The sequence below is a fragment of the Dendrobates tinctorius genome, unplaced genomic scaffold (genome assembly GCF_039654945.1).
Source record: "Dendrobates tinctorius isolate UK_male_01 unplaced genomic scaffold, ASM3965494v1 ptg000203l, whole genome shotgun sequence".
Lineage (NCBI taxonomy): Eukaryota > Metazoa > Chordata > Amphibia > Anura > Dendrobatidae > Dendrobates > Dendrobates tinctorius.
The window spans coordinates 27761222-27787346 of record NW_027361870.1 but is presented as its reverse complement, the minus strand read 5'-3'; the positions used below and the strand labels follow the sequence as shown (position 1 = coordinate 27787346).

The following is a 26125-nucleotide window of genomic DNA, read 5'->3' as shown; positions in this document are numbered from 1 at the left end:
TGTGTGTCCCTTGTCTTACACATGTTTATTATGCTTGTCTATATTTCCCCTTTTCACATGTAAAGCGCCATGGAATAAATGGCGCTATATAAATGCATAATAATAATAATAATAATAATAATAGATGGCATGGAACAAGGAGGTGGACTAAGATTCTACAGTTAAACAACTGGCTACATCAATGGTGTCGCCAACAAGGAATAGCATTTCTGGATCACGGAGTGAATTACCTATACCAGTGATTTTCAACCTTTTTTGAGCCGCGGCACACTTTTTATACGTAAAAAATCCCGGGGCACACCACCAACCAAAATGGCACAAAATGACACTAAAACAGTACAATTCAATACAATTCAAGCAGGACATGACTGCTGAAGACCGGCAAAATATCATTTATTATTCCACACATACAGCTCTCACGGAGTTCACTCTTGGGGGTTTTAAATCAGCTTCTTATCACCACAAGAGCTGCTTTTTAAGCCCTCAAGAGTGAAATATGCCTGGCAGAGGTCCTTTCAATAAATTATTTATTTTAAAAAAGTTAAATAAAAAAGGATAACCCCCTCATATATACAATCCCATGTAACCTCATACATACAGTCCCATGTATTCCCATATATATATACAGTCCCATGTAAAGTCATACATACAGTCCCACGTATATGAGCCACATAATTATCAGCATATACAATATATATATATAGTATATGAGCTGGCGCTTGTACTCCAGCCTCATGGCCATAGTATTTCTCATTGTACCCCTTTATATTGCAGTATATGAGCCACATAATTATCCCTTTCTTTTAGTAATATGCCCCATCATTATCCCCTTCTTTTAGTAATATGCCCCATCATAATCCCCTTCATGTAGAAATTGCCCATTCCACTACCTCCATCATTTCCTTCTCCCCACCACCCCATTATTGCCCTTTCGACAACCCCATCATTGCTCTCACCCCACCACCGCCTTCTTATCACCCCCATCACCGCCTTCTCCATTGCCCTCTCCCCATCACCGCCTTCTCCATGACTCCCATCATTGCTTCTCATCACATCCATCAACTCACCTACATACGCACACAAACACACACCTCTCACCTAGACACACACACACACACACACACACACACCCCTCACCTCTCCTCACCGGCAGCTTCCTCTCACTGGCACAGCAGCCGCGGGGCTGAATGATGATGTCATCCAGCCGCGCCGCTGACTGCTGTGTCAGGGAGGAAGCGACACGGGACTGCTGCCTCTCCGACCCGCCGCCCTGCTTGCCTCCACATGGCTAATTTGCATCGCATGTAAATTAGCCATGCGGACACGCGGCACACCCGACCATGTGTCGCGGCACACTAGTGTGCCGCGGAACACTGGTTGAAAACCACTGACCTATACGATGGGCTACTTACTAGAGATGGGCTGAAATTTACCAACACTGGAAACAGATATTTGGAAGTCGCCTTGGTACACTCATCAGGAGAGCTTTGAACTACAACATTGTAGGAAGGGAAGAAAAAGGCCAGGGAAAGCCATACAGGAAGCAAATACAATTGAGAACTTTGCTTTTAGAAGTGGAAAGGACAAAGAAGAAACAAAGCCAAAAAAATCAGAATAATAAAAATATTGGAGAAAGAGAGACCGATCACAAACTAAAATGTTTCTATACAAATGCACATAGCATGGGCAACAAACAAGGAGAATTGGAACTACTTACACAGGAAAAGAAATATGATGTCATTGGCATCACTGATACTTGGCGGGACGATACACATGATTGGAATACAAGGCTAGAATGATACAACTTATTTGCAAAAAACAGACTTAATAATTGGGGAGGAGGTGTGGCATTGAAGCTTCAGAGACTTTGAGTTCTGTGGAAACTGTTTGGTTAAAATGTAATGAGAGAACAATGGAAAGGACACCATTGTAGACGTTTACTACAGGCCACCTGAGCAAGCTAAAGATATGGATTAAATTTTTATGCATCAGATTGCCAAGTTATAAAAAAAAATGATATAGTGATCATGGTAGATTTCAACTATCCAGACATTTCTTGAGAATCTCAGGCAAAAATAAGAGGTCCAGCAAGTTCTTAATCGTCTCTTGCTGACAATTTTATTTTACAAAAGGTAAAAGAGAGAACAAGGGGATCTGCTACCTTGGATCTAATTCTTATAAACAGGAGGGACCCTAGGAGGCAGCGATCATGCTACATTAGAAATTTGGATAACTTGAGGAGGAATTCATAGTTGAGGTTTTGTATCAGTATGATGTGGCGCCCCTTAGGGTTCAGTTGCCACAGAGGTACTGCACCTCCTCCTGAGGTGTGGTACCCCACCATCCAGGTAAGTTGGAGGCTCCTGACCACGCTCCAACACCTGCACCCATCATCACAAAGTAGTGTAGCAAAGCCACATTGCGACTCCCTGCTTGGAGTGTAGCAGAGCACCTTTGGTGGCTCCCTGCTTGGAACACGAAACGTGCTGGGAGGCGGGTGGAGTTAGAATACATAAAAGAGCGGGAAGGTTTAGGATTTGGGTCAGTCAGTCAGTCACTGTAAGTAGAGAAGAGATCCCTGAGAGAGGGATGGAGGAAGGAAGTGCTGCAGCAGATCACAGTGATCTGGGTCTGCTGGCACGGGAAAGGAAAGAAAGAGAGACAGACATTGAAGAGAAACCTGATCTTCCATAAGAAGGAAAGACTAGTATGGAACGTAGGAGTAAAAGGGAACAGAGGACGTGGGTTAGGAGAGAACCCTGCCTAGAAGTTCTAAGCGCAAGGCCGGGGCCCGGTCCCCGAGGTTGTATGGATACTAAGGGTCCTACAGCAGACACCGGAGGAGTAGTGGGCTGTAAATGCACTACTCCCATCTAAGACTTGAGGGCACAACAGCAACCTTGATAGTGAGCCGGGTCTTAGGAGTAAGGAGTCCCCGAAGCAGGCTACAGCTCTCTGCCGTACAAGTATAGTTCTTGGGAACATCTGACAGGAGGAACTCCAGTGTAACTCAGTACTGGGAGTACTTCACTCAAAGGCGCTATAGAGGAGAAGTTCTGAAAGGCACATGTTGGCGGAGTGTTGGAAGGGAGCATTCCATCTTGCCTGGAGGTTGACTGAGCCCCTGACCTGGAGGACACAGCACGGAGGCAGGCACCTGTACGTACTACAGACTGTGAGTAAAGCTTTGGAACTTCAAGCCCTTGTGTCCTCCACTCATTCCGGCGCCAATATCCTCAACACCGCTACATTTCTGCACCATCCACGTCTCCCCACTATTATCTCCTTTTTACACTGTCCTGGGACTACAGCTCCACCTGTGGGGAGCTTTAACATCTTTGCTGCACCACACCACCAGTCCCAGATGATATGCATGCAACGTCGGCCTAACACCTCAGTTGCCAAACACCACAGGTGGCGTCACAAACTATTCATCTAATCCATTGCATTTCCACCATTCAATTTCCCCTATTACTTGGGCGCACAGGGCCACGGACCGGGTCACTGCTGCTGTGACACATCCCGCTGATACCGGCCCAGTACCGAGTACCCCACGGCCCTGGGAGGGCGACCCAATGATACCACAAAAATGACCAAACTCTCTAAGAGCTGTGTATTCATCACCGCTTCCTCGATTCATAGATCTTGTCCAGTGACTTCATTGAAGATTTGTCCTAACTATTCTTCTATTGACTTTCAGTGTCATTGCTGCATCTTGAGCGATCATTGAGCCAAGAAATTTGAGGTCCATTACAACTTCCAGGTCATCACCATCCATCTCAAATGTGTCCCAGTTGTACCTGGCAGTAGTCAATATCTTTGTCTATGTGTTGAGTAGCAGTCCTATGTTTGAGCTTTCCATCTTGACACTTTGTAATAAGTCATTCATTCCATCTATGCTTGTTGCTATTAATATTGTATTTCCTAATTATTTAAGAATGTTTGTCATTTTTCCAGCAATTTTGATTCCTTCCTTTTTTCTTTTTTTTTTAAGCAGCAACTACTACACAATATGTAAGAAGGGGCCAGGATGGTAGTCGTGACTGAGGACACCAGGGCCTTGGTGTCCCAGCCTCTTCCTACGGAAAAATTGTCATCTTCTACCGGCGTACCTGTTCAGGGTTCTCAGCTTCTGTGCACAGGGTAGAAAGAACGGACACAGATACTGGTTCAGATGCCAACCAAATAATTTTACTTTTCTCTTCAACGGTCCCTTTTCTCTTCAACGGTCCTTTACAGTCCACACATCATTCCACCTGCACTTTCCCTTTCCTGTTTTCTTTGTCCTCATGCACATTACGGGGTAGTAGCACCCTTGGCGGTACCGCAGCATCACTCTTGTAGGACCTCAGCACATAGGGGATCCCATTTGTCCCGGATTTGCAAGCTTCAGCCCTATTCAAGATCTGCCGCATGGTGAATATTTTGCGCCCTGCACGACTTTTGGACCACATATTCCATCCTTTTCCTGATGCTGTCATAAACTGCAATTTCCCAGGTGCTCCGTTCTTATCCGGCACCCGTCTGACTGTGCCCGTGCTTTTCTTCTTCATAACATTGCATAGCTGCTATGGTGTCCTGGGCTTAGAGCCCTTCTGGACCCTTTGGGCGTGCTTGTCCTTCTAAACTGTTCCTATCTCCTACACTTGCTTAACCCATAGCAGCTCCTCCTACAGTTAACCCTGTGTGAACTTCCTATAGCTATACCAAACGAGACCCACTAGTATACTCCCATCTAGTGGCCCACTACAGAACTATACTTATCCATATCTAGAAACTCTATACTAATAGTGCCCTCCACTATTGAACCCGAATGATGCACCAGCTTACCCTAACCTATCTATTTATATGTAGAACATAATAAACACAATATATTACAATATGGACAACATGGTAACACATATAATGTGACAGTACCAATGAGAACAGCAGTAATACACAGTAATGTAGCAGTACAGGAGCATAATTATACCTGTACAACATTTACAATATATTCATATTAGAACTCCTTAAAGGGGAGGTGGCATTAAAGGGGACGTTTCAATTCACTCCCCTAAAATATACGAAGCCATGCTGTTCAGCTCCATTCAGTACTTATATCCAGCTGCCACAGGAACTGATTACGGCTTATAAGTGGGATTGCAAGGTGTTGGACTTCACTAAGCTGATCTTAAGGATAAGTAATCACTAACAATGTAGTGGACCACCCCACAATAATAGAGCCTGTGTACATTGTAGTATGGTACAAACTGATTATAAAATCTCAAGATCTGGAAATACACAGAGATGTTCAATAACCTCTTATTTTCAGATAATGCCAGGATCGTTTGTCTCTGCAACAGCTAAGCTTGTAAGTGCTCAGATGGTCTCAGACTGGTGGCATCCTCCTCTTCGCCCTGGTTGGCTGTCCGCAGCATCGTGACACCAGTAAGATGAGATGTCAGACTGGGAACCTACCTCGATGCATTCAGCCTGTGCCCTGGTGCTTGCTTTCACCTTTATGACAATGTCTGGCCTAGTAAAGGCATCAAACTCTCTGAAATCTGTAGATTATGAAGTCTTTGGCCGTGTTCAGGGTAGGTGTGCTTTTTCTTCTTGGCCTATGAATTGCAGAGCTTTCCTGCATGCATGATAAATTAAGAAACTCGCAGTGCTTCTAAACATAGCTCATCTTGAAAACAGGAATCTGCAGGCCGGGTACAGAAAGCCATGGAGCTGTGTGTGATTTTGTAATGTGCTCATGCTCCTTACCACTGCTTCTTATCACACGTCAGACCCTCCAGCGAGATCTTATCCAGGGAATATGCAGGGCTTTGTCAAGGAAAAGGTGCACAAAAAGACATGCTGTGTATTCATGCACAGAGGCACCAAACATGATCTTGTCAATCACAATCATTGCCCTTATAAAAAGCTTTGATGTAAGAGATTGTCCACATGCTACATTTGTCAAGGGTAAAAAATATTGCACTTTACATTATCAGCAAAGTGAATGAGATTTCTGAAATCTGCACAAGCTGCTTTTTTTCCTTCTGGATTTGAACAAAGTTTTTTTTTTTTAAAATATGCAGCATTTCAATTCTCTCAGCATTTTACAGCATTCTTCGCTTATTAAAATGAATGGGAAAAAACACAATTAAAAATGCATTAAAAACATGTAAAAAAAAATGCACTTATTTCCCACAGTGTTTTTCCTGCCAACACTTTGGTTTTTGGTGCAGAAAAATCTGCTGCAAATGCTGACCTGTGTACACACCCTCAGGCTAAGTTCACACTAGGTGTTTTTGCAGCGTCTTTTTTTGCAAATTTTCAGCTGCATTTTACAGTACCAGCAAAGTGTTTGAGATTTATGAAAACTCATGCACACAGCTTGCTTTTTTGTCAGTAGGATTTTGAGCATGCCACTTCTTTCAGCGTTTTTCCCCCACTGAAATGAATGGGTGGTGAAAAAACACTGAAAAAATTGGTACTTTTGTCAGTGTGGTCAGATGCCAAGTCCTGCTGGAGAATGACATTTCCATCTCCAAAAAGCTTGTCATCAGTGGGAAGCATGAAGTGCTCTAAAATTTTTTGGTAGATGGCTGCGCTGATGGAGCGCCCTGCCAGGGCCATGTGGGCACTTGGTACCGGGCCAGTCCTTAAGGGGGTGCGTCACAGCAGCAGTGACCCGATTCGTGGCCCTGGGGGTCCAATAAAAATGATGGAAAGGGGAATTAAAGTTTATAAAGTATAGTTTGCAGTTTGTGATGCCACCTGTGGTGTTCGGCACTAAAAGTGTTAGCCGATGCTGCTGAGGAGACCACTGGGGCTGATGGTAGTGCAGCAGAGTTGGTACAGCTCCCCACAGGTGGAGCTAGTCCCGGGTCTGTATAGTGTGATATATGGAGATGATGGTGATTGTAGTACAGAGCAAGTGTCACAGCAAATAAAGTGGAGGACACAGCAAAGTGCAGTCTTCACTCTTTTACTCACAGTTCGTGATGTAGTCCATAGCACCAATTACAGCTGGTATTGGAGATCCGTTCAGCCTGGAAGCAATTTGGGATCCATATAGCCAGGTGGGCCAGAGTAGGCCTCCCTATTGTGCTGTATGCTAAGGTCCTTGCTGCCTAAAGCTGTGCTCAGCCATCTGCTCTTTTCTGTTCCTTTTGTTCTTGCCTGTATAGCAGGCAGCTTGAGCCTGTTGCAGGGGTCACTACTTCACTGTGGATCCGACACTGCCTGTTGCTGCTGTGCCTTCAGGTGTTATGGTGGGGCCAGGGGACCTGAAATCCCCTGCCCTCCGGATTTAGCTGTCGGGGCTTCAGCACCCACACAGCCATGGACTCCGGTGTCCGGTCTTTAGCACTTGACCCTGAGGTAAGCTTAACTCTAGCTCCACTCCTCAGGTCCTTCATTCATGTCCACTCTCCTCTCTATCTCCCTCAGACTGATTAAACTAACTCCACCCCCAGCCCAGAACTTGCTGGAAGCTCCCCTGAAACTGGGTTTAGAGCTCCCCCTTCTGATCTGGAGTAAGAAAGTGTTGTATGTTGTTGTACCTGGCCAAAGAATCCCTCCTTGCTGCCAGGCATGACATCACCCCCCCGGGAGGGAGGCAATGGCACTGTGGTTACCGAGCTCCTGGGGTGCCACACTGACTTTGGTCTTGATAAAGCACAGTGGACCTGCATCAGCAGGTGACCTGGCTCCCGAAACCATCACTGATTGTGGATACTTCACACTAGACCTTGGAAATCAAGGTCCCAGAGAGGTCTAATGTGAAATTTCCATGCTTTTTTGCAGACTAAGTGACCCACAAAAAAATTCACGGAGATATGTCCATTTTTTATCACAGGTCAACATTATCATAAACTTCTATGGGTCCATGAAAAGCATAAGCAGCACACGGATGGCGTCAATTTGCAGTCCATGTGCTATACATGATATTAACATTATTTTGGATAGAAGAAGCCTTGCATTTTTTTTCCAACAGTGAAAAATCACTGATGAAACATTGATGTTAAAAACTGAGACATTGATCAAACGCTATAAACCAGGCTGAGAGAAAAACACTGTTAAGCAACAGTCAGTGTTCTTATATATGATAAAAATTACAGATATATGAAAGAGGCATAAAAGGGAACCATCCTTTGTGTAGTAGTAGTATACTGTAGAGCAGGGGTGGGCAAATAATTTTCCTGAGGGGCCACATGAGAGACCGTGACTGCTGTGGAGGGCCGAGCCAATAGGCTGAAATTAATTCTGCTCAATATTAATATCAATATATTATAATTATACTATTGATAATTATATTAATATTATTGTATCACGTAATATTGAACAGAATTAAGTATGCTGACATCCCCTAATATATTGTTTGATCCTCAATACAGCCCCTTCTATATATTGTTTAAGCACCCCCCAGCCCGTTTTTTAATGTAAGAGCCCCCACACAGCCTCCCTATATACAACATGAGCTCACACAGCCTCCTCATATACAGCATGAGCCCCACACAGCCTCCCCATATACAGCATGAACCCCACACAGTCTCCCCATATACAGCATGAGCCCCACACAGCTGCCCCATATACAGCATATGGGTCACCCTCCCAGGACTGTGGGGTACTCGGTACCGGGCCGGTGTCAGTGGGATGTGTCACAACAGCTGTGACCCGGTCCGTGGCCCTGGGCGCCCAAATCAATGGTGGTTTGTAGTTAATGAAATGGAATAGTTCATGACGCCACCTGTGGTGTTTGGCAAGCAAGATGTTAAGCCAACGCTGCGTGCAGATCCTCTGGGGCTGATGGTGTGTTGCAGCATAGATGGTGTAGCTCCCCACAGGTGAAGCTGTAACCCCAGGGCAGTGTATAGGCGCAGGTGGTGTGAGGAATGTTGGTACCCAGATGTAGCAGTGCTGACGGCGTGGGCGCACAAGTGAATGGAAGACACCAGGGCTTGTAGTTCCAAAGCTTTACTCACAGTTCGTGGTACACACTGGTACCGGCCTCCGTGCAGTTTCCTCCGGGGCAGAGACTCAATCAACCTCCCAGGCAAGTCAGGATTCTCCTCTCCAATAACCCGCCAACATGTACCTCTCCTGAATGACTTCTCTATTGCACCTTGTAGTGTGAAGAGCTACAGTACCGTGGTACTCTGAAGTTCCTCCTGTCAGATGTTCCTAACAACTCTCCTCACATGTAAAGTGCCATGGAATAAATTTTGCTATTATAATAATGATAATAATAATAATTATTATTACACCAAATGGAACCTGTTATGTGATTTATGCAGCTCAAACCACTGGAAGAATTAGAGACCGGTTCCATCTTCATATCTATGTCTCACTCTTACGATGTACAATACAAAATAATATTGTGGTACCGTGTTCGCCAGAAAAATAGATGTAAATACTTTTGTCCCCCCAAAAAATTGAGAAAAGTATTCAAGGAGTGATACCTTTATTGGCTAACCAGAGAAATTATATTTGCAAGCTTTCAAGGCTCAGAAGGGGCCTTCTGAGCCTTGAAAGCTTGCAAATAAAATTTCTCTGGTTAGTCAATAAAGGTATCACTCCTTGAATACTTTTCTCAATTTTTTAGGGGGACATAAGCATTTACATCTATGTCTCACTCTGAAACACAACAGCAATTTAGAGAAAACATGCTTTGAACAAGGAGTCAGAAAAGATGTGACTGAGAGAAGACTAGTCAATGGTGGACTGGTTCCCGCAGACTTCTACCCACCCGATTCTGATTGACTGACAGGACTATCCCTCTGTGTGTGAGACCTGACAGTGAAGCAGAGCCTAGCAGGGAGAAGACAGCAGGCAGATAATAATAGATAATAGGTAAGAAATATCTCGAGAAAGGCTCTGTTCACATTTGCACTATTCAATTCCGTTGTTTCTCTCCATCATATGAACAAAACAGAGAAATCCAGGTTGTATTTGTCACATGGCAGATGCTAATGGCCCTCAATTGATTCAATAAACTCAAATGGGATCTGCAGTTTTCTTCATGAGTTCTTCCTTAATAAGCTAGATTTTCCTATTAATAAGTCAATTTTCCAGTAGAGATATAAATATAGCCTAAAATATATGTCAGATCTAGAGAGCCCATGGTGACCAGGAACCATGAATTTACCACGGATAATTGTATTTCCAGCCTACAGTATATAGTGAAATATTCTTTTTCATTCTCTTTTAGGTGTTTGCTTCAGAATGGTAAGTGTTCACATATTTAATGATTCATGGATTAATACTTCTGTCAACCATAGTTGTAATTTTGCATTAGCCTCTGTACAAATTAGTAGAGATTCATAGTAAACATTAAAGAGATAGTCCAATGATTGGCACCCTCATCCTGAAACTCATATTATTGTACACTTGTATCATTAGGAAAATGTAGCATCATATGCCGCTCTCTTCTGGTGGATAGAGGATGCTCCAGAGTATAACATCTTCGCTCATGGTCATTAGTCTTAAAGGTTCTGTTCTAATGGCACAGTCATGTTGCTACCAAACTGTCATACTGAAAACACAAGAGCATTATGGCTATAAAAAAAATTCATTATAAGTGAGGTGCCACCTATATATATATATATATATATATATATATATATATATATACAGTTGTGGCCAAAAATATTGACACCCCTGCAATTTTGTCAGATAATGCTCAATTTCTTCCTGAAAATGATTGCAAACACAAATTCTTTGGTATTATTATCTTCATTTAATTTGTCTTAAATGAAAAAACACAAAAGAGAATGAAGCAAAAAGCAAAACATTGATCATTTCACACAAAACTCCAAGAATGGGCCAGACAAAAGTATTGGCACCCTCAGCCTAATACTTGGTTGCACAACCTTTAGCCAAAATAACTGCGACCAACCGCTTCCGGTAACCATCAATGAGTTTCTTACAATGCTCTGCTGGAATTTTAGACCATTCTTCTTTGGAAAACTGCTCCAGGTCCCTGATATTTGAAGCTTTCCAAGCTGCCATTTTTAGATCTCTCCACAGGTGTTCTATGGGATTCAGGTCTGGACTCATTGCTGGCCACCTTAGAAATCTCCAGTGCTTTCTCTCAAACCATTTTCTAGTGCTTTTTGAAGTGTGTTTTGGGTCATTGTCCTGCTGGAAGACCCATGTCCTCTGAGGGAGACCCAGCTTTCTCACACTGGGCCCTACATTATGCTGCAAAATTTGTTGGTAGTCTTCTGACTTCATAATGCCATGCACATGGTCAAGCAGTCCAGTGCCAGAGGCAGCAAAGCAACCCCAAAACATCAGGGAACCTCCGCCATGTTTGACTGTAAAAACCGTGTTTTTTTCTTTGAATGCCTCTTTTTTTCTCCTGTAAACTCTATGTTGATGCCTTTGCCCAAAAAGCTCTACTTTTGTCTCATCTGACCAGAGAACATTCTTCCAAAACGTTTTAGGCTTTTTCAGGTAAGTTTTGGCAAACTCCAGCCTGGCTTTTATATGTCTCGGGGTAAGAAGTGGGGTCTTCCTGGGTCTCCTACCATGCAGTCCCTTTTCATTCAGACGCCGACGGATAGTACGGGTTGACACTGTTGTACCCTCGGGCTGCAGGGCAGCTTGAACTTGTTTGGATGTTAGTCGAGGTTCTTTATCCAGCATCCGCACAATCTTGCGTTGAAATCTCTTGTCAATTTTTCTTTTCCGTCCACATCTAGGGAGGTTAGCCACAGTGCCATGGGCTTTAAACTTCTTGATGACACTGCGCACGGTAGACACAGGAACATTCAGGTCTTTGGAGATGGACTTGTAGCTTTGAGATTGCTCATGCTTCCTCACAATTTGGTTTCTCAAGTCCTCACACAGTTCTTTGGTCTTCTTTCTTTTCTCCATGCTCAATGTGGTACACACAAGGACACAGGACAGAGGTTGAGTCAACTTTAATCCATGTCAACTGGCTGCAAGTGTGATTTAGTTATTGCCAACACCTGTTAGGTGCCACAGGTAAGTTACAGGTGCTGTTAATTACACAAATTAGAGAAGCATCACATGATTTTTCGAACAGTGCCAATACTTTTGTCCACCCTCTTTTTTATGTTTGGTGTGGAATTATATCCAATTTGGCTTTAGGACAATTCTTTTTGTGTTTTTCATTTAAAACAAATTAAATGAAGATAATAATACCAAAGAATTTGTGTTTGCAATCATTTTCAGGAAGAAACTGAGTATTATCTGACAAAATTGCAGGGGTGTCAATACTTTTGGCCAAAACTGTATATATACAGTCATATGTAAAAGTTTGGGCACCCCTATTAATGTTAACCTTTTTTCTTTATAACAATTTTGGTTTTTGCAACAGCTATTTCAGTTTCATATATCTAATAACTGATGGACTCAGTTATATTTCTGGATTCAAATGAGGTTTATTGTACTAACAGAAAATGTGCAATCTGCATTTAAACAAAATTTGACCGGTGCAAAAGTATGGGCACCCTTATCATTTTCTTGATTTGAACACTCCTAACTACTTTTTACTGACTTCCTGAAGCACTAAATTGGTTTTGTAACCTCATTGAGCTTTGAACTTCATAGCCAGGTGTATCAAATCATGAGAAAAGGTATTTAAAGTGGCCACTTGCAAGTAGTTCTCCTATTTGATTCTCCTATGAAGAGTGGCATCATGGGCTCCTCAGAAATATAACTGAGTCCATCAGTTATTAGATATATGAAACTGAAATACCTGTTGCAAAAACCAAAATTGCTATTAAGAAAAAAGGTTAACATTAATAGGGGTGCCCAAACTTTTACATATGACTGTATATATATATATATATATATATATATATATATATATATATATTGTAAGGTAGCGCTTGTTATTCAGGTAGGGGATACTTGCTTGGCAGCCGATAAATCACGTCCGGCACAGGTTTCTTAACATAACTCAGTCCATTCGGTTTATTATGCTGCATAAACCCAAGCAACAGCAACAGAAAGTTCATATAAACAGCATAGCGTCCATGACAGAGCTTCACTCTGTTAACCCTGTGGTCACACAAGTTGTGCACTGTCCAGAACACAGGTTCTCTAGCCTCACAGTTATATCCCTTCTCCGGGTTACCTTCTCATAGCTGCTTCTCAGTCCTGACGTTCATTCCCCCTCCTGGGAACTCTCAGACATATGCAGCCAAAATCCACAGCCTCTCCACGTGCTGTCAGGAAGGCAGCCACGTCAGCCCAAACGAGACCTTCCATACGGTCCAAGCATTCACTCATGTGACCTACCCTGTCCACCTTATATGGTCAGTAGCCACGCCCACCGGATCACATGGCTATGACCTCATCACAGGTCCTTCAATCATTCACACACATAAACTTTCTATGGCGTTCTATACACGCACTCCTAGATGGGTTTGTAGGTGATTGTATCACCCGTCTCACCAATCACCTGAAGGCTTCTCCCTAATACATTGGCACGAAAGATCAGCTCTGCAGATCAGCACATAATCAAGCCTTCATCCCAAGGCCACCCACCATGGGATACATAACGATCCTTTAGCACCCTGCTCCTGTTACCACTCTGGACATGGCTATCCGTCTGTCCTGGGACACCCACACAGTGCCCGCTAGTGGACGCAGAGTTCACTACACCACATACCTCCCCCCTCTGTTCAAGCTTGTGGGGTTGAACATGCAACATCACCCCGGGATCTCGAGACCGGGCACCCATGTCACCTTGCCCAACTGGATCGAGAGAACCGTCTTCGTCTGTTTTGTTTGTCATATGGCCTCATCTCTACATTAGGCCTCCCCCGCCCCCAGCGGTCAGAATATCGGCCTTGATCTTTGGCCATCCAGTCACAGTCTGTCTGCATAATCAGACACTGTTTATTCATCACACTCCTCCAGTGCACTCCGTTCCCCAACCGGCTCTCCCGGTTGGTGCGGTCATAAGTCTTAGTTGAGCCTACTGTCTGGCCTGAGTCTGACCCAGTCAGCGTCTCACAGGAACTAAGGTCTCTCAGCCTTGTACGGCCCGTCGAACTGCCACTTGCAGCCTTTTGATGTCCTTGCCTTGTTGACATTCTTCGGCCACTTGCCATGTCACCTCTTGGAGGGACCCTTCGGGTCCTTACATCTTGGGTTGAAGGCGGCCGCCACCTGATGTTCCGCACCTCTATGTTGATCTGCAGTCGGTCCAGCCTCAACTGCTCAATATCTTGCAGGTACCTCACCCGATACTCCAAGAGTATCCGAAAGTTCTTCAGGCCTTCCATGGAGCCAACCACCATGACGGGAATAACGCCCTCTTCAGCTGATACCTGAACTTCGTCATCTGGAGGGATCCTCACCCTTGCCACACCGGACATATTTACAAGGTCTTGCATTACCTTCCCGAGTCTTCCAATGATTCTTCCAATCAGACCTTTGGGTACGGGAATTATATCTTCCACCAAGCCGAGCCGTTTCTTCGCTTCCCTTGCTATCTCTAGGCATCGAGCAGCTTTTATATTACTCCGTCTGAACAACTGTTTGGCGTGAAGACATTGCAGATGCATGTTTTTCAGGACAGCTACCCACTTTGCTGTGTCTTCCCTGGCTGATATTATTACCAACTGCTTAGTCTCAGATGCCCAGTGCACCTTACACGCCTTGACTGCCTCCTTGAAAGCCTCATGCACACCTTCCTCAGCACAGGCTTCTTGCATGTCTTCGGGCACGTCAATCACAGACTTGAAGGTCGTGGTCCTGCCGTCTTCCTGGACAGAAGGCTCTGGGTTTACCACGAACACTTCACTCACTGCAGTTGACCCGACTGGGTGACTGTCTTCTTCATTTCTAAGCTCACAAACTTCATGAGATTTTATCATTTCATGACCCTTTGCCAAGATGGGTAATGGCAGTTCCGTCTTGTTATCACTCGGGCCCGGCCGCTGTAAATCTTCATCCAAGCTCTTCTCCCGCAGAAGACCTTTTACTACTCCTCTGAGTTCTTCCATCTCTTCCCTAAGGGTCTTGTTCACGCTTTGCCAGGTTGACAAGTGACCTCTGAGCTCCAAGACTTCTTTCTCGAGCCCCTCCACCCTGTGCTCGGCCATTTGTCTCAGGACCCGTTCTCGTTCGAGATGTTCTTCCACTGTCTCTTTTATCAACTGTATCTCATGGTCTTGTTCTTTTTTGGCCATCACATGTCGCACCACTACTTCTCTAATTATATCTTCAACGGGAACCACTGGGTCAGCCCCATCAGTCGAGTGAACCCTCCAGTCATCGTCTGACCGTGTGTCTACTCCAGTCGTCTCATCTACCAGCTCACCATCAGTCATGTCATGAGACATCAGGTCGGTAAGTTGGGTTGACGCACCCCCTCTTCCGGTCCCTTCTACATCTGACCTTTCGACTTTAGGAGGCGTCACCATCTTAATGTCTGCTAGCTCAACAGTAGAATTGTCTCCATCCCCCTGCCTTACATCATCAAACACAACAAATTCCCGGCGCATCTCCATGGCATACACTAAGTCTGGTGGTATACCGCCACCTTAGCACTCAACGCTGTGGGACGGGTCAAACATTACTCTGTCAACCGCATAGTTCACCGTGACCCCATGTTTACAGCGAACCTGGACCATTTTCTCGGTCATTCAGAAAGTGAGAGGATTACCTGTCAGAGTCACCTGACTCTTTGAGTCCAGCCGACCAGAGACTTTTCCGGTGCAGCATCACGGTACACACCTGCGGCCCGTCATTATCCGGAAAGACTGTCCCACTTTCTGAAAAAGTCATACACACACACTGTGGTTCCCCAGACATGTCCACTGAGGTAACCAGTGCTGCCCTTTTCTGAACCACCCCGATTTGGGTCGCCGCCCCCCTCTGGGACTCCACCCCTTTTTGGGTTACCACCCCATTTTGGGTCCCTGCCCCCTTTCGGGATTTCTCCATGTCATTTCTACAGGTCTCCTTAGACAGTTCACACAACACAGTTTATGTCTCTTTAACGCTACCACACAAGTTCTTGTTGGCACCACCACAGCTCCTGCTGTCTCCGATCTCTGACACCTCCGGCTGCCATTCACACACAGCTGCTGGTGTCACCTTCGTAACCTCGCCGAGTTACAGCAAGCCGCTTGTCACCTTCGTAACCCCGCCGGGTTACAGCAAGCCCCTTGTCACCTTCATAACCCCGCTGAGTTACAGCAAGCCACTTGTCACCTTCTTGACCCCACTGAGCCACCGCAAGCTGAGTTGAGAAAAGAGAAAAAAAAACACATAAAACTTACGTGTCCTGTCTGTGTGCTATTCAGGACGTCCGTCTCCTCCTGACACCATCCAACACACAGGGCGCACCGGGTGCTATTCAGGGAGCCGACTGTTGTAAGCTCATTTTCTTGTTCACCTTTGATGTCCGATGAACTCCCTCTGCTGGTGAAAGGAGGTGGTGAAACTGATTTGGATGGGAGAAACCTGTCACCTGAACAGGTGGATTGCGATTGGACATCCGGAATCTCTGAGTGGATATAAGGCAGCCGACGCCCTGTAGGGTTGCTGGTGATTTCTCTGCTCTGAGCTCTGGCCTCCAGTTCAGTTCCTGTCTTCTAAAGCTAAGTTTTGCTCTGTTATTGTTCCATGAGATTTTGTCTGATTTGCTCAGTTTTGTGTTCTGCCAGCCCCGGCTGGGGCTCTGCTGAATTTCCATTTTTGTCCCAGATCGGTTAAATCTCTTTTTGCTCTGTCTTCAGAGTATATCGGAGTGCTGATACAGGGATTTTGAAGTCTAGTGACTTTAGGGCCATTTTTCCTATCAGACGTGTGGGGACATTTTTGGTAGGGTTTTTGCGGATTGCAGCCAGCATCTTTTCTGTCCTTTCCTATCTAGTTAGTTGGGCCCCATCGTTTGCTCTACCTGTCTTTCTGTCTGTGTTTGTGTTTTCATCTGTTTTCACTGACAATACATGTTGGGGGTCTGTCTATTGCTTTGGGATCTGCTCTGGGGCAGTTTAGATTTCCCCTTTCTTTCTTTAGGCTTATTTAGTTCTCTGGCTGTGAAGAGGCATCTAGGACCACTGTAGGAACGCTCCACGGCTACTGTTAGTTGTTGTGAATAGGATCAGGGGTCTGCAATCCGCTAGCTACCAACCTCTCCGGTTTTCTGGACTTAGCTTGCATTTTTGTTTTTTCCTCCTCCGGTGACTCATTCATAACAGCCGACCCTCCTCCCAGGGTTTCCCAACACACCGGCCTCACCAGGTCCAGGGGCTCAGTGGGTGCTATTCAGGACATCTGTCTCCGCCTGAGACTGCCCAACACTCACGCCTCACCAGGTCCAAGGTCACAGCACGTGCACCAGGGATCCGATTCTTCTCCTAGAATCGCCCAACACTGACCCTCCAGGACCTCGCACACTGAACCCTCCAGGTACACAGTCTTTCTCACTGACCCCGGTCAGTACAAAACGGACACCTGTCCGTTACCTGTGTCGGCCACACAGGTTCTCGGGTACCTCTTATCCACAGAGGCACCCTATAGCATTCACGAGTCTCTTTCTCTGACCCCGGTCAGCACATCACATGGTCAGCACATCACACGGTTTTCACGACCGTCACCTGCTGGCCACGCAGGTTCTCAGACCCCTCTACTACAGAAGTGTCCTGTAAGTCTCTTCCACTGACCCCGGTCAGCATAACGCACGTCTTTCAAGACCATCAGCCCTTCTGACTCAGCGTTGCCAGCACTGCAACATGTGCTGTTGGAACCGTTGCCCTTAGCAACCGAGCTTTGCAGACCTCGTCCGTTGCCCCTAGCAACAAAGCTACAACACTGCCCATAGCATTCTCCAACAATTGTAAGGTAACACTTGTTATTCAGGTAGGGGATACTTGCTTGGCAGCCGATAAATCACGTCCGGCACAGGTTTCTTAACATAACTCAGTCCGTTCGGTTTATTATGCTGCATAAACCCAAGCAACAGCAACAGAAAGTTCATATAAACAGCATAGCGTCCATGACAGAGCTTCACTCTGTTAACCCTGTGGTCACACAGGCTGTGTACTGTCCAGCACACAGGCTCTCTAGCCTCACAGTTATATCCCCTCTCCGGATTACTTTCTCATAGCTGCTTCTAAGTCCTCCTGGGAACTCTCAGACATATGCAGCCATTATCCACAGCCTCTCCACGTGCTGTCAGGAAGGCAGCCACGTCAGCCCAAACGAGACCTTCCATACGGACCAACCGGGTCCAAGCATTCACTCATGTGACCTACCATGGCCACCTTATAAGGTCCGTAGCCATGCCCACCAGATCACATGGCTATGACCTCATCACAGATCCTTCAATCATTCACACACATATACTTTACTATGGCGTTCTATACACCTGCCCCTAGGTGGGTTTGTAGGTGATTGATCTCACCCATCTCACCAATCACTTGAAGGCTTCTCCCTAATACATTGGCACGAAAGATCATCTCTGCTTATCAGCACATAATCAAGCCTTCATCCCAAGGCCACCCACCATGGGATACATAACGATCCTTTAGCACTCTGCTCCTATTACCACTCTGGACATGGCTATTTGTCCGTCCCGGGACACCCACACAGCGCCCCCTAGCGAACACAGTGGTCACTACACCACTATATATATATATATATATATATAAAGAGAGAGAAAGAGATGCACACAACAGAAAACCTGATCAACATCTTGATATAACGTGAACAGGTGAAAGCTGCAATGGATACATAACATACAAAAAAGGAACACAGCAGCACTCTGTAAGGGACAAGATATATATATATATATATATATATATATATATAAATGAATACATGAGATCTACACTGCATTGTTACTAAATAAAATGTGCTTAGTTCACAAACTGGTCAATTTATGTATGCCCATCAACTGTGGCAAGGTGACCTCTTTCTGATGGGTACCTATCCTACTAATCATGCCTCTCTCGAGCTATAAGCCTTCAATTTAAAACCACCTTTGGGCTGATGTGAGGAGTGCAAAGTTAAAAAGGAGGCAGTCACAACCTCCAATCGTAAACCGTAAAAAATAAAAAACCTCACCAGCACCTCCATGTAATGTGAACAGGTGCAAGCTGCAATGACTACATAACATACAAAAAAATTAACACAGCAGCACTCTGTAAAGCCAAGATATATACAAACACTGAATACATGAGATTTAAACTACATTATTACTAAATAGAATGTGCTTACAAAAAAATGATGGCTCTTAGTGCATAAATTTCCCAATTCATGTTTATCCATCAACAATGGCAAGGTGACCTCCCTTTGATGGGTGCCTATTCTACTAAACATGCCTCTCAAGAGAAGCCTACAATTTAAATGGGAAATATATATATGCGCACTCTAAAAAGTCAAAAATTATAATTCTTACAGAGGGATGCAGACTATTTGCAATTTCAAGAGTGCAACAAGTAACTAAAAACATGTTAACAAAAAAAAACATGCATTAAAGGGGTTGTCCCATAAACAAAGTACATCTTAATCAATAGATCTTGGAATAATAATTTCCACAATTGGATGTGTTCCAAAAAATGTTCCTGTGGTGAGATAATCTTATAAATGTGCCCCTGCTGTGTACTGTGCAATGACCATGTCTGACTGTACAGGGATATGGTCTGATTATGAGTCAACAGTGTGATGAGTCAACAGTGTGATGCAGCAGCAAAAAAGGCAAATGCAATTCTAGGATGTATTAACAGAAGCATACAGTCTAGATCACGTGAAGTCATTATTTCCCTCTACTCCTCTTTGGTCAGACCTCATCTGGAATATTGTGTCCAGTTTTGGGCACCACATTTTAAAAAAGACATCAACAAACTGGAGCAAGTTCAGAAAAGAGCGACCAGAATGGTGACCGGTCTGCAAACCCTGTCTTATGAGGAAAGGTTGCAGGATTTGGGAATGTTTAGTTTGCAAAAGAGAAGACTGAGAGGAGACTTAATAGCTGTCTACAAATATCTAAAGGGCTGTCACATTGTAGAAGGATCAACTTTATTCTCATTTGCACAAGGAAAGACTAGAAGCAATGGGATGAAACTGAATGGGAGGAGACACAGATTAGATATTAGAAAAAACTTTTTGACAGTTAGAGTGATCAATGAGTGGAACAGGCTGCCACGAGAAGTGGTGAGTTCTCCTTCAATGGAAGTCTTCAAACAGAGGCTGGACAGACATCTGACTGGGATGATTTAGCGAATCCTGCTTTGAGCAGGGGGTTGGACCAGATGGCCCAGGAGGTCCCTTCCAACTCTACGATTCTATGATTCTATGATTATAAAGCCCCCTTCACACATAGCGAGATCGCCTGCGATATCGCTAAAGCGTCACCGATTTTGTGATGCAACAGCGATATCGGTAGCGATCTCACTACATGTGACACTAACCTCCGACCTGGCTCCCCGCTGGATATCGCTGATCGCGCGAGATCGGCCTGGTCCATTTCTCATTGTCGGCTTCCTGCTGGCGCCGACAAGCGACTCTATAGATGCATGAGGAAGTCGTCACCAGAGCTGCCGTCTGACAGGTAAGTAACGACCGCCAACCGCTGCTGCATCGCTGGTGAGATCTGCCTGTTTGGCAGCTCACTAGCGACCATTTAGCGATGCACCAGCGATCCTGACCGGGTCGCATCGTTGTCGGGATCGCTGGTGCATCGCTAAATGTAACGGGACCTTTACACATGTCCTAGTGATGGGGAAGCATGGTGAGTATACAGACATTACAGCAGGGTATCTCAGTTGATTCTTTCTGTGAGGTGAGGTAAAACATTTCTCTGCTTGTTAAACAAGGCAATATATATATAGATAGATATATATATATATACACACGTCATTGATACACATATATATATTTATATTTCATAGAGTTCTACATAGCCTAATAGCTGCTAAATCAATTGCCGGCTTCTGTGAAATTATTACAAAACCCGACATGAAATGACACATGGTTTACATACGGTAAACCATTTTATTTCATTTAGTTTTTTATATGTCTTTGACTAATAATTAGATTAGGGTATGTGTGTAAAATTTTGGACATGTAGGTGTTAAATTAACGGGTAAATTCGTTGAAAAAAATTGTGTGGGCTCCCATGGTAATTTCTCTGCCAGAGAGGGAAAGCCATAAAATCCAATGGAGCTTTTTTTGGACTCCGTGCGCTGCATAATAATATACAGGATTACAGTTGAGATGAAAGATCAATGTTTTCATTCCCAACGCGTCTCGAAGTATAAGCCACTTCTTCCTCAGGGGATGACAGACATGAAAAAACGCTAATTTTTCATGTCTGCCATCCACTGAAGAAGAAGTGGCTTATACTTCGAAACGCGTTGGGAATAAAAGCATTGATCTTTCATCTCAACTGTAATCCTGTATATTATTAAGCAGCGCACGGAGTCCAAAAAAAGCTCCATTGGATTTTATACTTCGGCGGTTATCTGTCTGACCCTTGGACGTGCAGCAGCTTATTAATCCTATGTGTCTTTTCTCTCCGAGAACGGGTGAGTAGAATTTATATATTTCTATTTCCTATCATTGGATAAGACCCTATTTGCGCTTTTCTGTTCCTATAGTGTGAATCATAGAGAGGGAAAGCCAGTGAGTGAGGGCAGATATTAATAGCCTAGAGAGGGACCATTGTTTTTGCTCCCCCCGGCTAAAAAAATCTGCCCCCAGCCACCCCAAAAAAGGCACATCTATAAGATGTGCCTTTTCTGACACTTAGCCTCTCTATTCCCATTGTCTTTAGCGGTGGCTCATGGGTTAATAATACGTTTTTGACCAAATTTATTATTCTGCTAATCCAACAAAATCCCTTGGTGTCCTGAAAAAAACCCAGAAATTACCCCGGGAGCCTACGCAATTTTTTTCAATGAATTTACCCTTTAATTTAACACCTATGTGTCCAAAATTTTACACACATACCCTAATCTAATTATTAGTCAAGAACATATAAAAAAATAAATGAAATGAACTGTATGAATTACTGTATGCAAACCATGTGTCATTTCATGTCGGGTTGTGTATTGATTTTACAGAAGCCGGCAATTGATTTTAGCGGCTATTATGCTATGTAGAACTCTATGAAATATAAATATATATATATATGTGTCTCAATGACATGTGTATATATATATATATGTGTGTGTGTGTGTAATCTATGTGTATATATCTATTCTTTCATTTGTGTTTTAACTTGTCATTGGGCTCCATTATATGTCCATTTTGCAAGCCGGCGAGAAAACCTCGTCATACGGATGCCATACGGATGTCACACGGATGCTTAGATGCGAGAAAATCACATCCTCGCATGACATTCGGATGACATATGGATCACTGTTCATGAAACATTTGTGCGATTCTGGTCCGTGAAAAACGGACTGTATTTTTTTTTACATTGTGTGTGACTCTAGCCTAACAGAGAATTGTGCAGTACATTTCAATTCCTCACACCGAAAAAGTCTATGATCAATTCACATTTTATACTAACATATATTTAAAGAATATTTCTATGTCATTTGGTGCAGTACACAGAAGCTGAAGGAAACAAACTTGGTGTTGTTGGATGGGTGAAAAATACAAGACAAGGCACTGTACAGGGGCAAGTCCAAGGATCAGAAGAAAAAGTGAATTCCATGTGAGTGTTTTTAGAACAAAATACCGTATAATAAAACATGACCTACACTGAAAATATCTACAACATTTGATAAAAATAAGGACACATTTCTGCTAGCCACAGTGTTCCTATTGTTGAAAAGATTCATGGTTTAGGGGATGTCATTTTCTAAGAAACGATTTGTAAAAAAAAGCTGATTACTGTGCATGTGAAAGGTAATATGCCTATTTTACAAGTGTGAAACAAATGCAGCAAAAACATAGAGTGGTTAAGTGCCTAGATCGCAGGCAGTGTATCTCTATAATGTAAGGGGAGGTTTATCGAGAAGCAGAAAAAGCAGAGAAGCAGAAATAAGTAAGATGTAGAAGACCTCTACAAATTTGGGTACATGATAAATTCACTTTATTGAAACATACTTCAGGCACATAGTCTATGTAACCTCACTAGCTTGCCTTACAGATTTTGATAGATGCCTGGTTTAACCATTCACTTACCTGTATACTCATAGTAATAGATAAAAATCGTCCAGGGGGTGAAAAATTCCCTTTAAACTGCTGCCATTTAATCCTCAATATTCATGAGCTCTGTATAACCCTCCTCAGCACTGGTTAACAATTTTCTGCTAATGCACGGTGTACACATAAAGCTGCTATACGTTGGTGTAGGCAGGGTTAGGCCGGTTTCACACGTCATTGTCTCCGGTACGTGTGGTGACAGTTTTCTCACGTACCGGAGACACTGACACACATACACCCATTCAAATAGATGGGTCTATGCACATGCCTGCGTGTTTTCACGCACCGTGTGTCCGTGCGCAGACATGTCCGTTTTCACCCGGACACACGGGCCGCAAAACGTGCTGCACACATAAAAACGGAGAACAGTGCACACTGTCCTCCATGTACACGGATGGTCGCCGGGGAAGTAGCGCTACAGTAAGCCGCTGTTCCCCGGTGGCAGGTGCTGAATGTGACTGTCATCCATTCTCCCCTGCTGTGCCAGCGAGCAGGGGAGAATGAATGAATGAGAAAAATGACCTACCATGACCTCAGGACCGTCGGAGAATGCAAGTGATGAGGTCACGGCAGTTCGAGTTCTGACACAGTGACCTCATCGCTTGCATTCTCTGACGGAGGTCACAGCAGGTCAGTTTTTCATTCATTCTCCTCTGCTCGCGCTGATCGCGGCAGAGCAGGGGAGAATGGATGACAGCCAGCTTCAGCATCAGCTGCCGGGGGACAGCGGCTTATAGTAGCGCTACTTCCCCGGTGTCCGTCCGTGTGGTCCTGATGCGGCACACGGGTGGCATACGGTTGCCACAGGTGTGCTGCACGTAGTACACACACGGACACTGATATCTCTGCTACCGGTTTTTCCGGTAACGCAAATATCAGGACGTGTGAAACCAGCCTTATGGAGAGGTCAGCATTCAGAGAATGGCTAGATCTAAGGCAGTTAAAACTATAATTTTATTTTTTTAAAATACGACTCACAGGCCATTTATTGATACTTGGCTGTAATCAGGGTCTCTGCCTCAGACCGGGATAACACATGCGAGAAACATGGCGGAGTCTCACATGTTAATACCCGGCACTGCCGCTGTCACTCAGGAGCGGAGCGTGCAATAAAACAATTAAAAAAAATTAACAACCATATACCACCTGTCTGCTGTAGTCCATGTAATCCAGAGTGTCCCACGGCAATCAAACGAGTAGAACAGTCACATCAGGAGATGTGACTGCTCTAACCGGCCGCCGGCTACACACTCACAGAAGCGTTAACGCTCCCTCCGTGTACAGCGCTGAGCTGCGGTGATAGAGTTCACTGGAATTCAGCAGCTGATAAGCTACGATAAACTCGCTTATGGCACCACCGCCGTGTGAGAACTTTCTCCCGCAGCGGTGGTGCCGTAAAAGAGATCACCGGAGCTGATCAGCTGATGAACTCAAGTGAATTCTATCGCCGCAGCTCAGCGCTATACACTAAGGGAGTGACTACCTCCTGTGTCAGTGTGTAGCCGGCTGTTCTTGACAGCAGTCACACCAGTGACTGCTCTCAAAGTAATTGCGATTATCGTGGTACATTATGGATTATTTTTTTCTCGGCGGACAGGAGGAATATTGTGGTTTATTATTTTATTTTTGCTACAGGAGACATTGGCTTCAGTGGATTAGGTATATGGTGAGTATGGTTTAATTTAGATTCAATAAAGGACTGTGTCATTATTTCAAATAAAGTACTTTATCCTGGGTGTGTGTGTTTTTTTATAATATCACTATGAGATTAGTAATTAGGGTGTCTTATAGACCTCTCATCGTTACTAACCTGTGGGTTTGATTACCTCACTTGCCACCGCACCAGGGAAAGTGGGAAGAGCAAGGCTAAGCACCTGATTTGGTGCATCTTATAGATGCACCTTTTCTGGGGTGGCTGAGAGCTGATGTTTTTAGTCTGGGAGGGGGCCAGTATCCATGGCCCTTTCCTAGACTATTAATATCATCCCACAGCTGTCTGCCTAGGCTTTGCTGGTTAGATTTTACTATGTCAATTTTTTTCTGGGGTCCCCCTGTAAATTAGGCAGTAAAGGCTAAGGAAACAGCTTTGACCTGTTAATAATAGCCTGGTAACCTTTATGGCTATTGGCTACTTCCCAGAATATTAACATCAGCGCTCAGCCATCGGCTTTCCCTCTGCTGGTTATGAAAATTCTGTGGGAGCCCATGCAATTTTTTTTCATTTTTTTGTAAAAATTAACAGTTACTGTTTGGTTACAGTCTATGTAGGTTTATTTTGTTAAGGCTCCTACATAGTCTGGTTACAATGTATGTGTGTGTTTACTTTCCGGCTTAGTAATGAGGGTGTCGGGCTGACATCTTTTTATTACTAAACCTATGGCTTGGTGTGAATGACATCTGCTGACACCAAGCCCTAATCCCATTACCCTGATACTATTGCATCAGAATGAAAAATGAGGTGTTGAACCAAGAAATTACATCACAAAATTTTTTAAAATATCTGTTTATTTAGCTCAAAAAAGCCTTCGCTGCTGTACAAAAACACATGCAAAAAACATATACAAAACTGCTGCAAAAACGCACCAATAAATGCGGCAAAACGCATGTTTTTGCAGCAACTTTTGTGCTGCTAAGAGATGCAGAAATCTTGCAGAAATTTCTGCAAATACTCAAAGTGCGCACAAAAAAAATAAATATAATGATATTTACTCTTTTTTAACTTTTTCAAAATGATTGTGAGCGAGAATTAGATAATAGAATTAATGTTACAGATGACGTTTTTCACTTGAGCAGCTGGTAGTAGAGTGTTCCTAATTGCTACTGATATTGTAGACCAAGCAGAAGATTTCATCTGATCCTTCCTGAAATAAAAACATTCCAGGAGAGTGAAACATTTAATGAAACTGATCAGCGTAACATGAAAAGTTTACACTGTGATGGATGATTTCATAAGAATAAGTAACAGTTGGCATAAGACAGGACTCATTTAGCAAATGTG

At 44.0% G+C, this 26125-nt stretch overlaps 1 protein-coding gene across 2 annotated transcripts in view; it reads left to right on the top strand.

Moving 5' to 3' along the window:
- The first annotated feature begins 5426 nt into the window (after positions 1-5426).
- ACYP2 (acylphosphatase 2) overlaps positions 5427-26125 on the top strand; it is a 253780-nt gene continuing 233081 nt past the window's right edge. For both annotated transcript variants that reach the window (XM_073553923.1, XM_073553922.1), the window contains exons 1-3: positions 5427-5576; positions 10187-10203; positions 22524-22633. In XM_073553923.1, the coding sequence (XP_073410024.1) occupies positions 5438-5576; positions 10187-10203; positions 22524-22633 (266 nt within the window). In that variant the 5' untranslated portion in view covers positions 5427-5437. The remainder of the gene's footprint in view (positions 5577-10186; positions 10204-22523; positions 22634-26125) is intronic.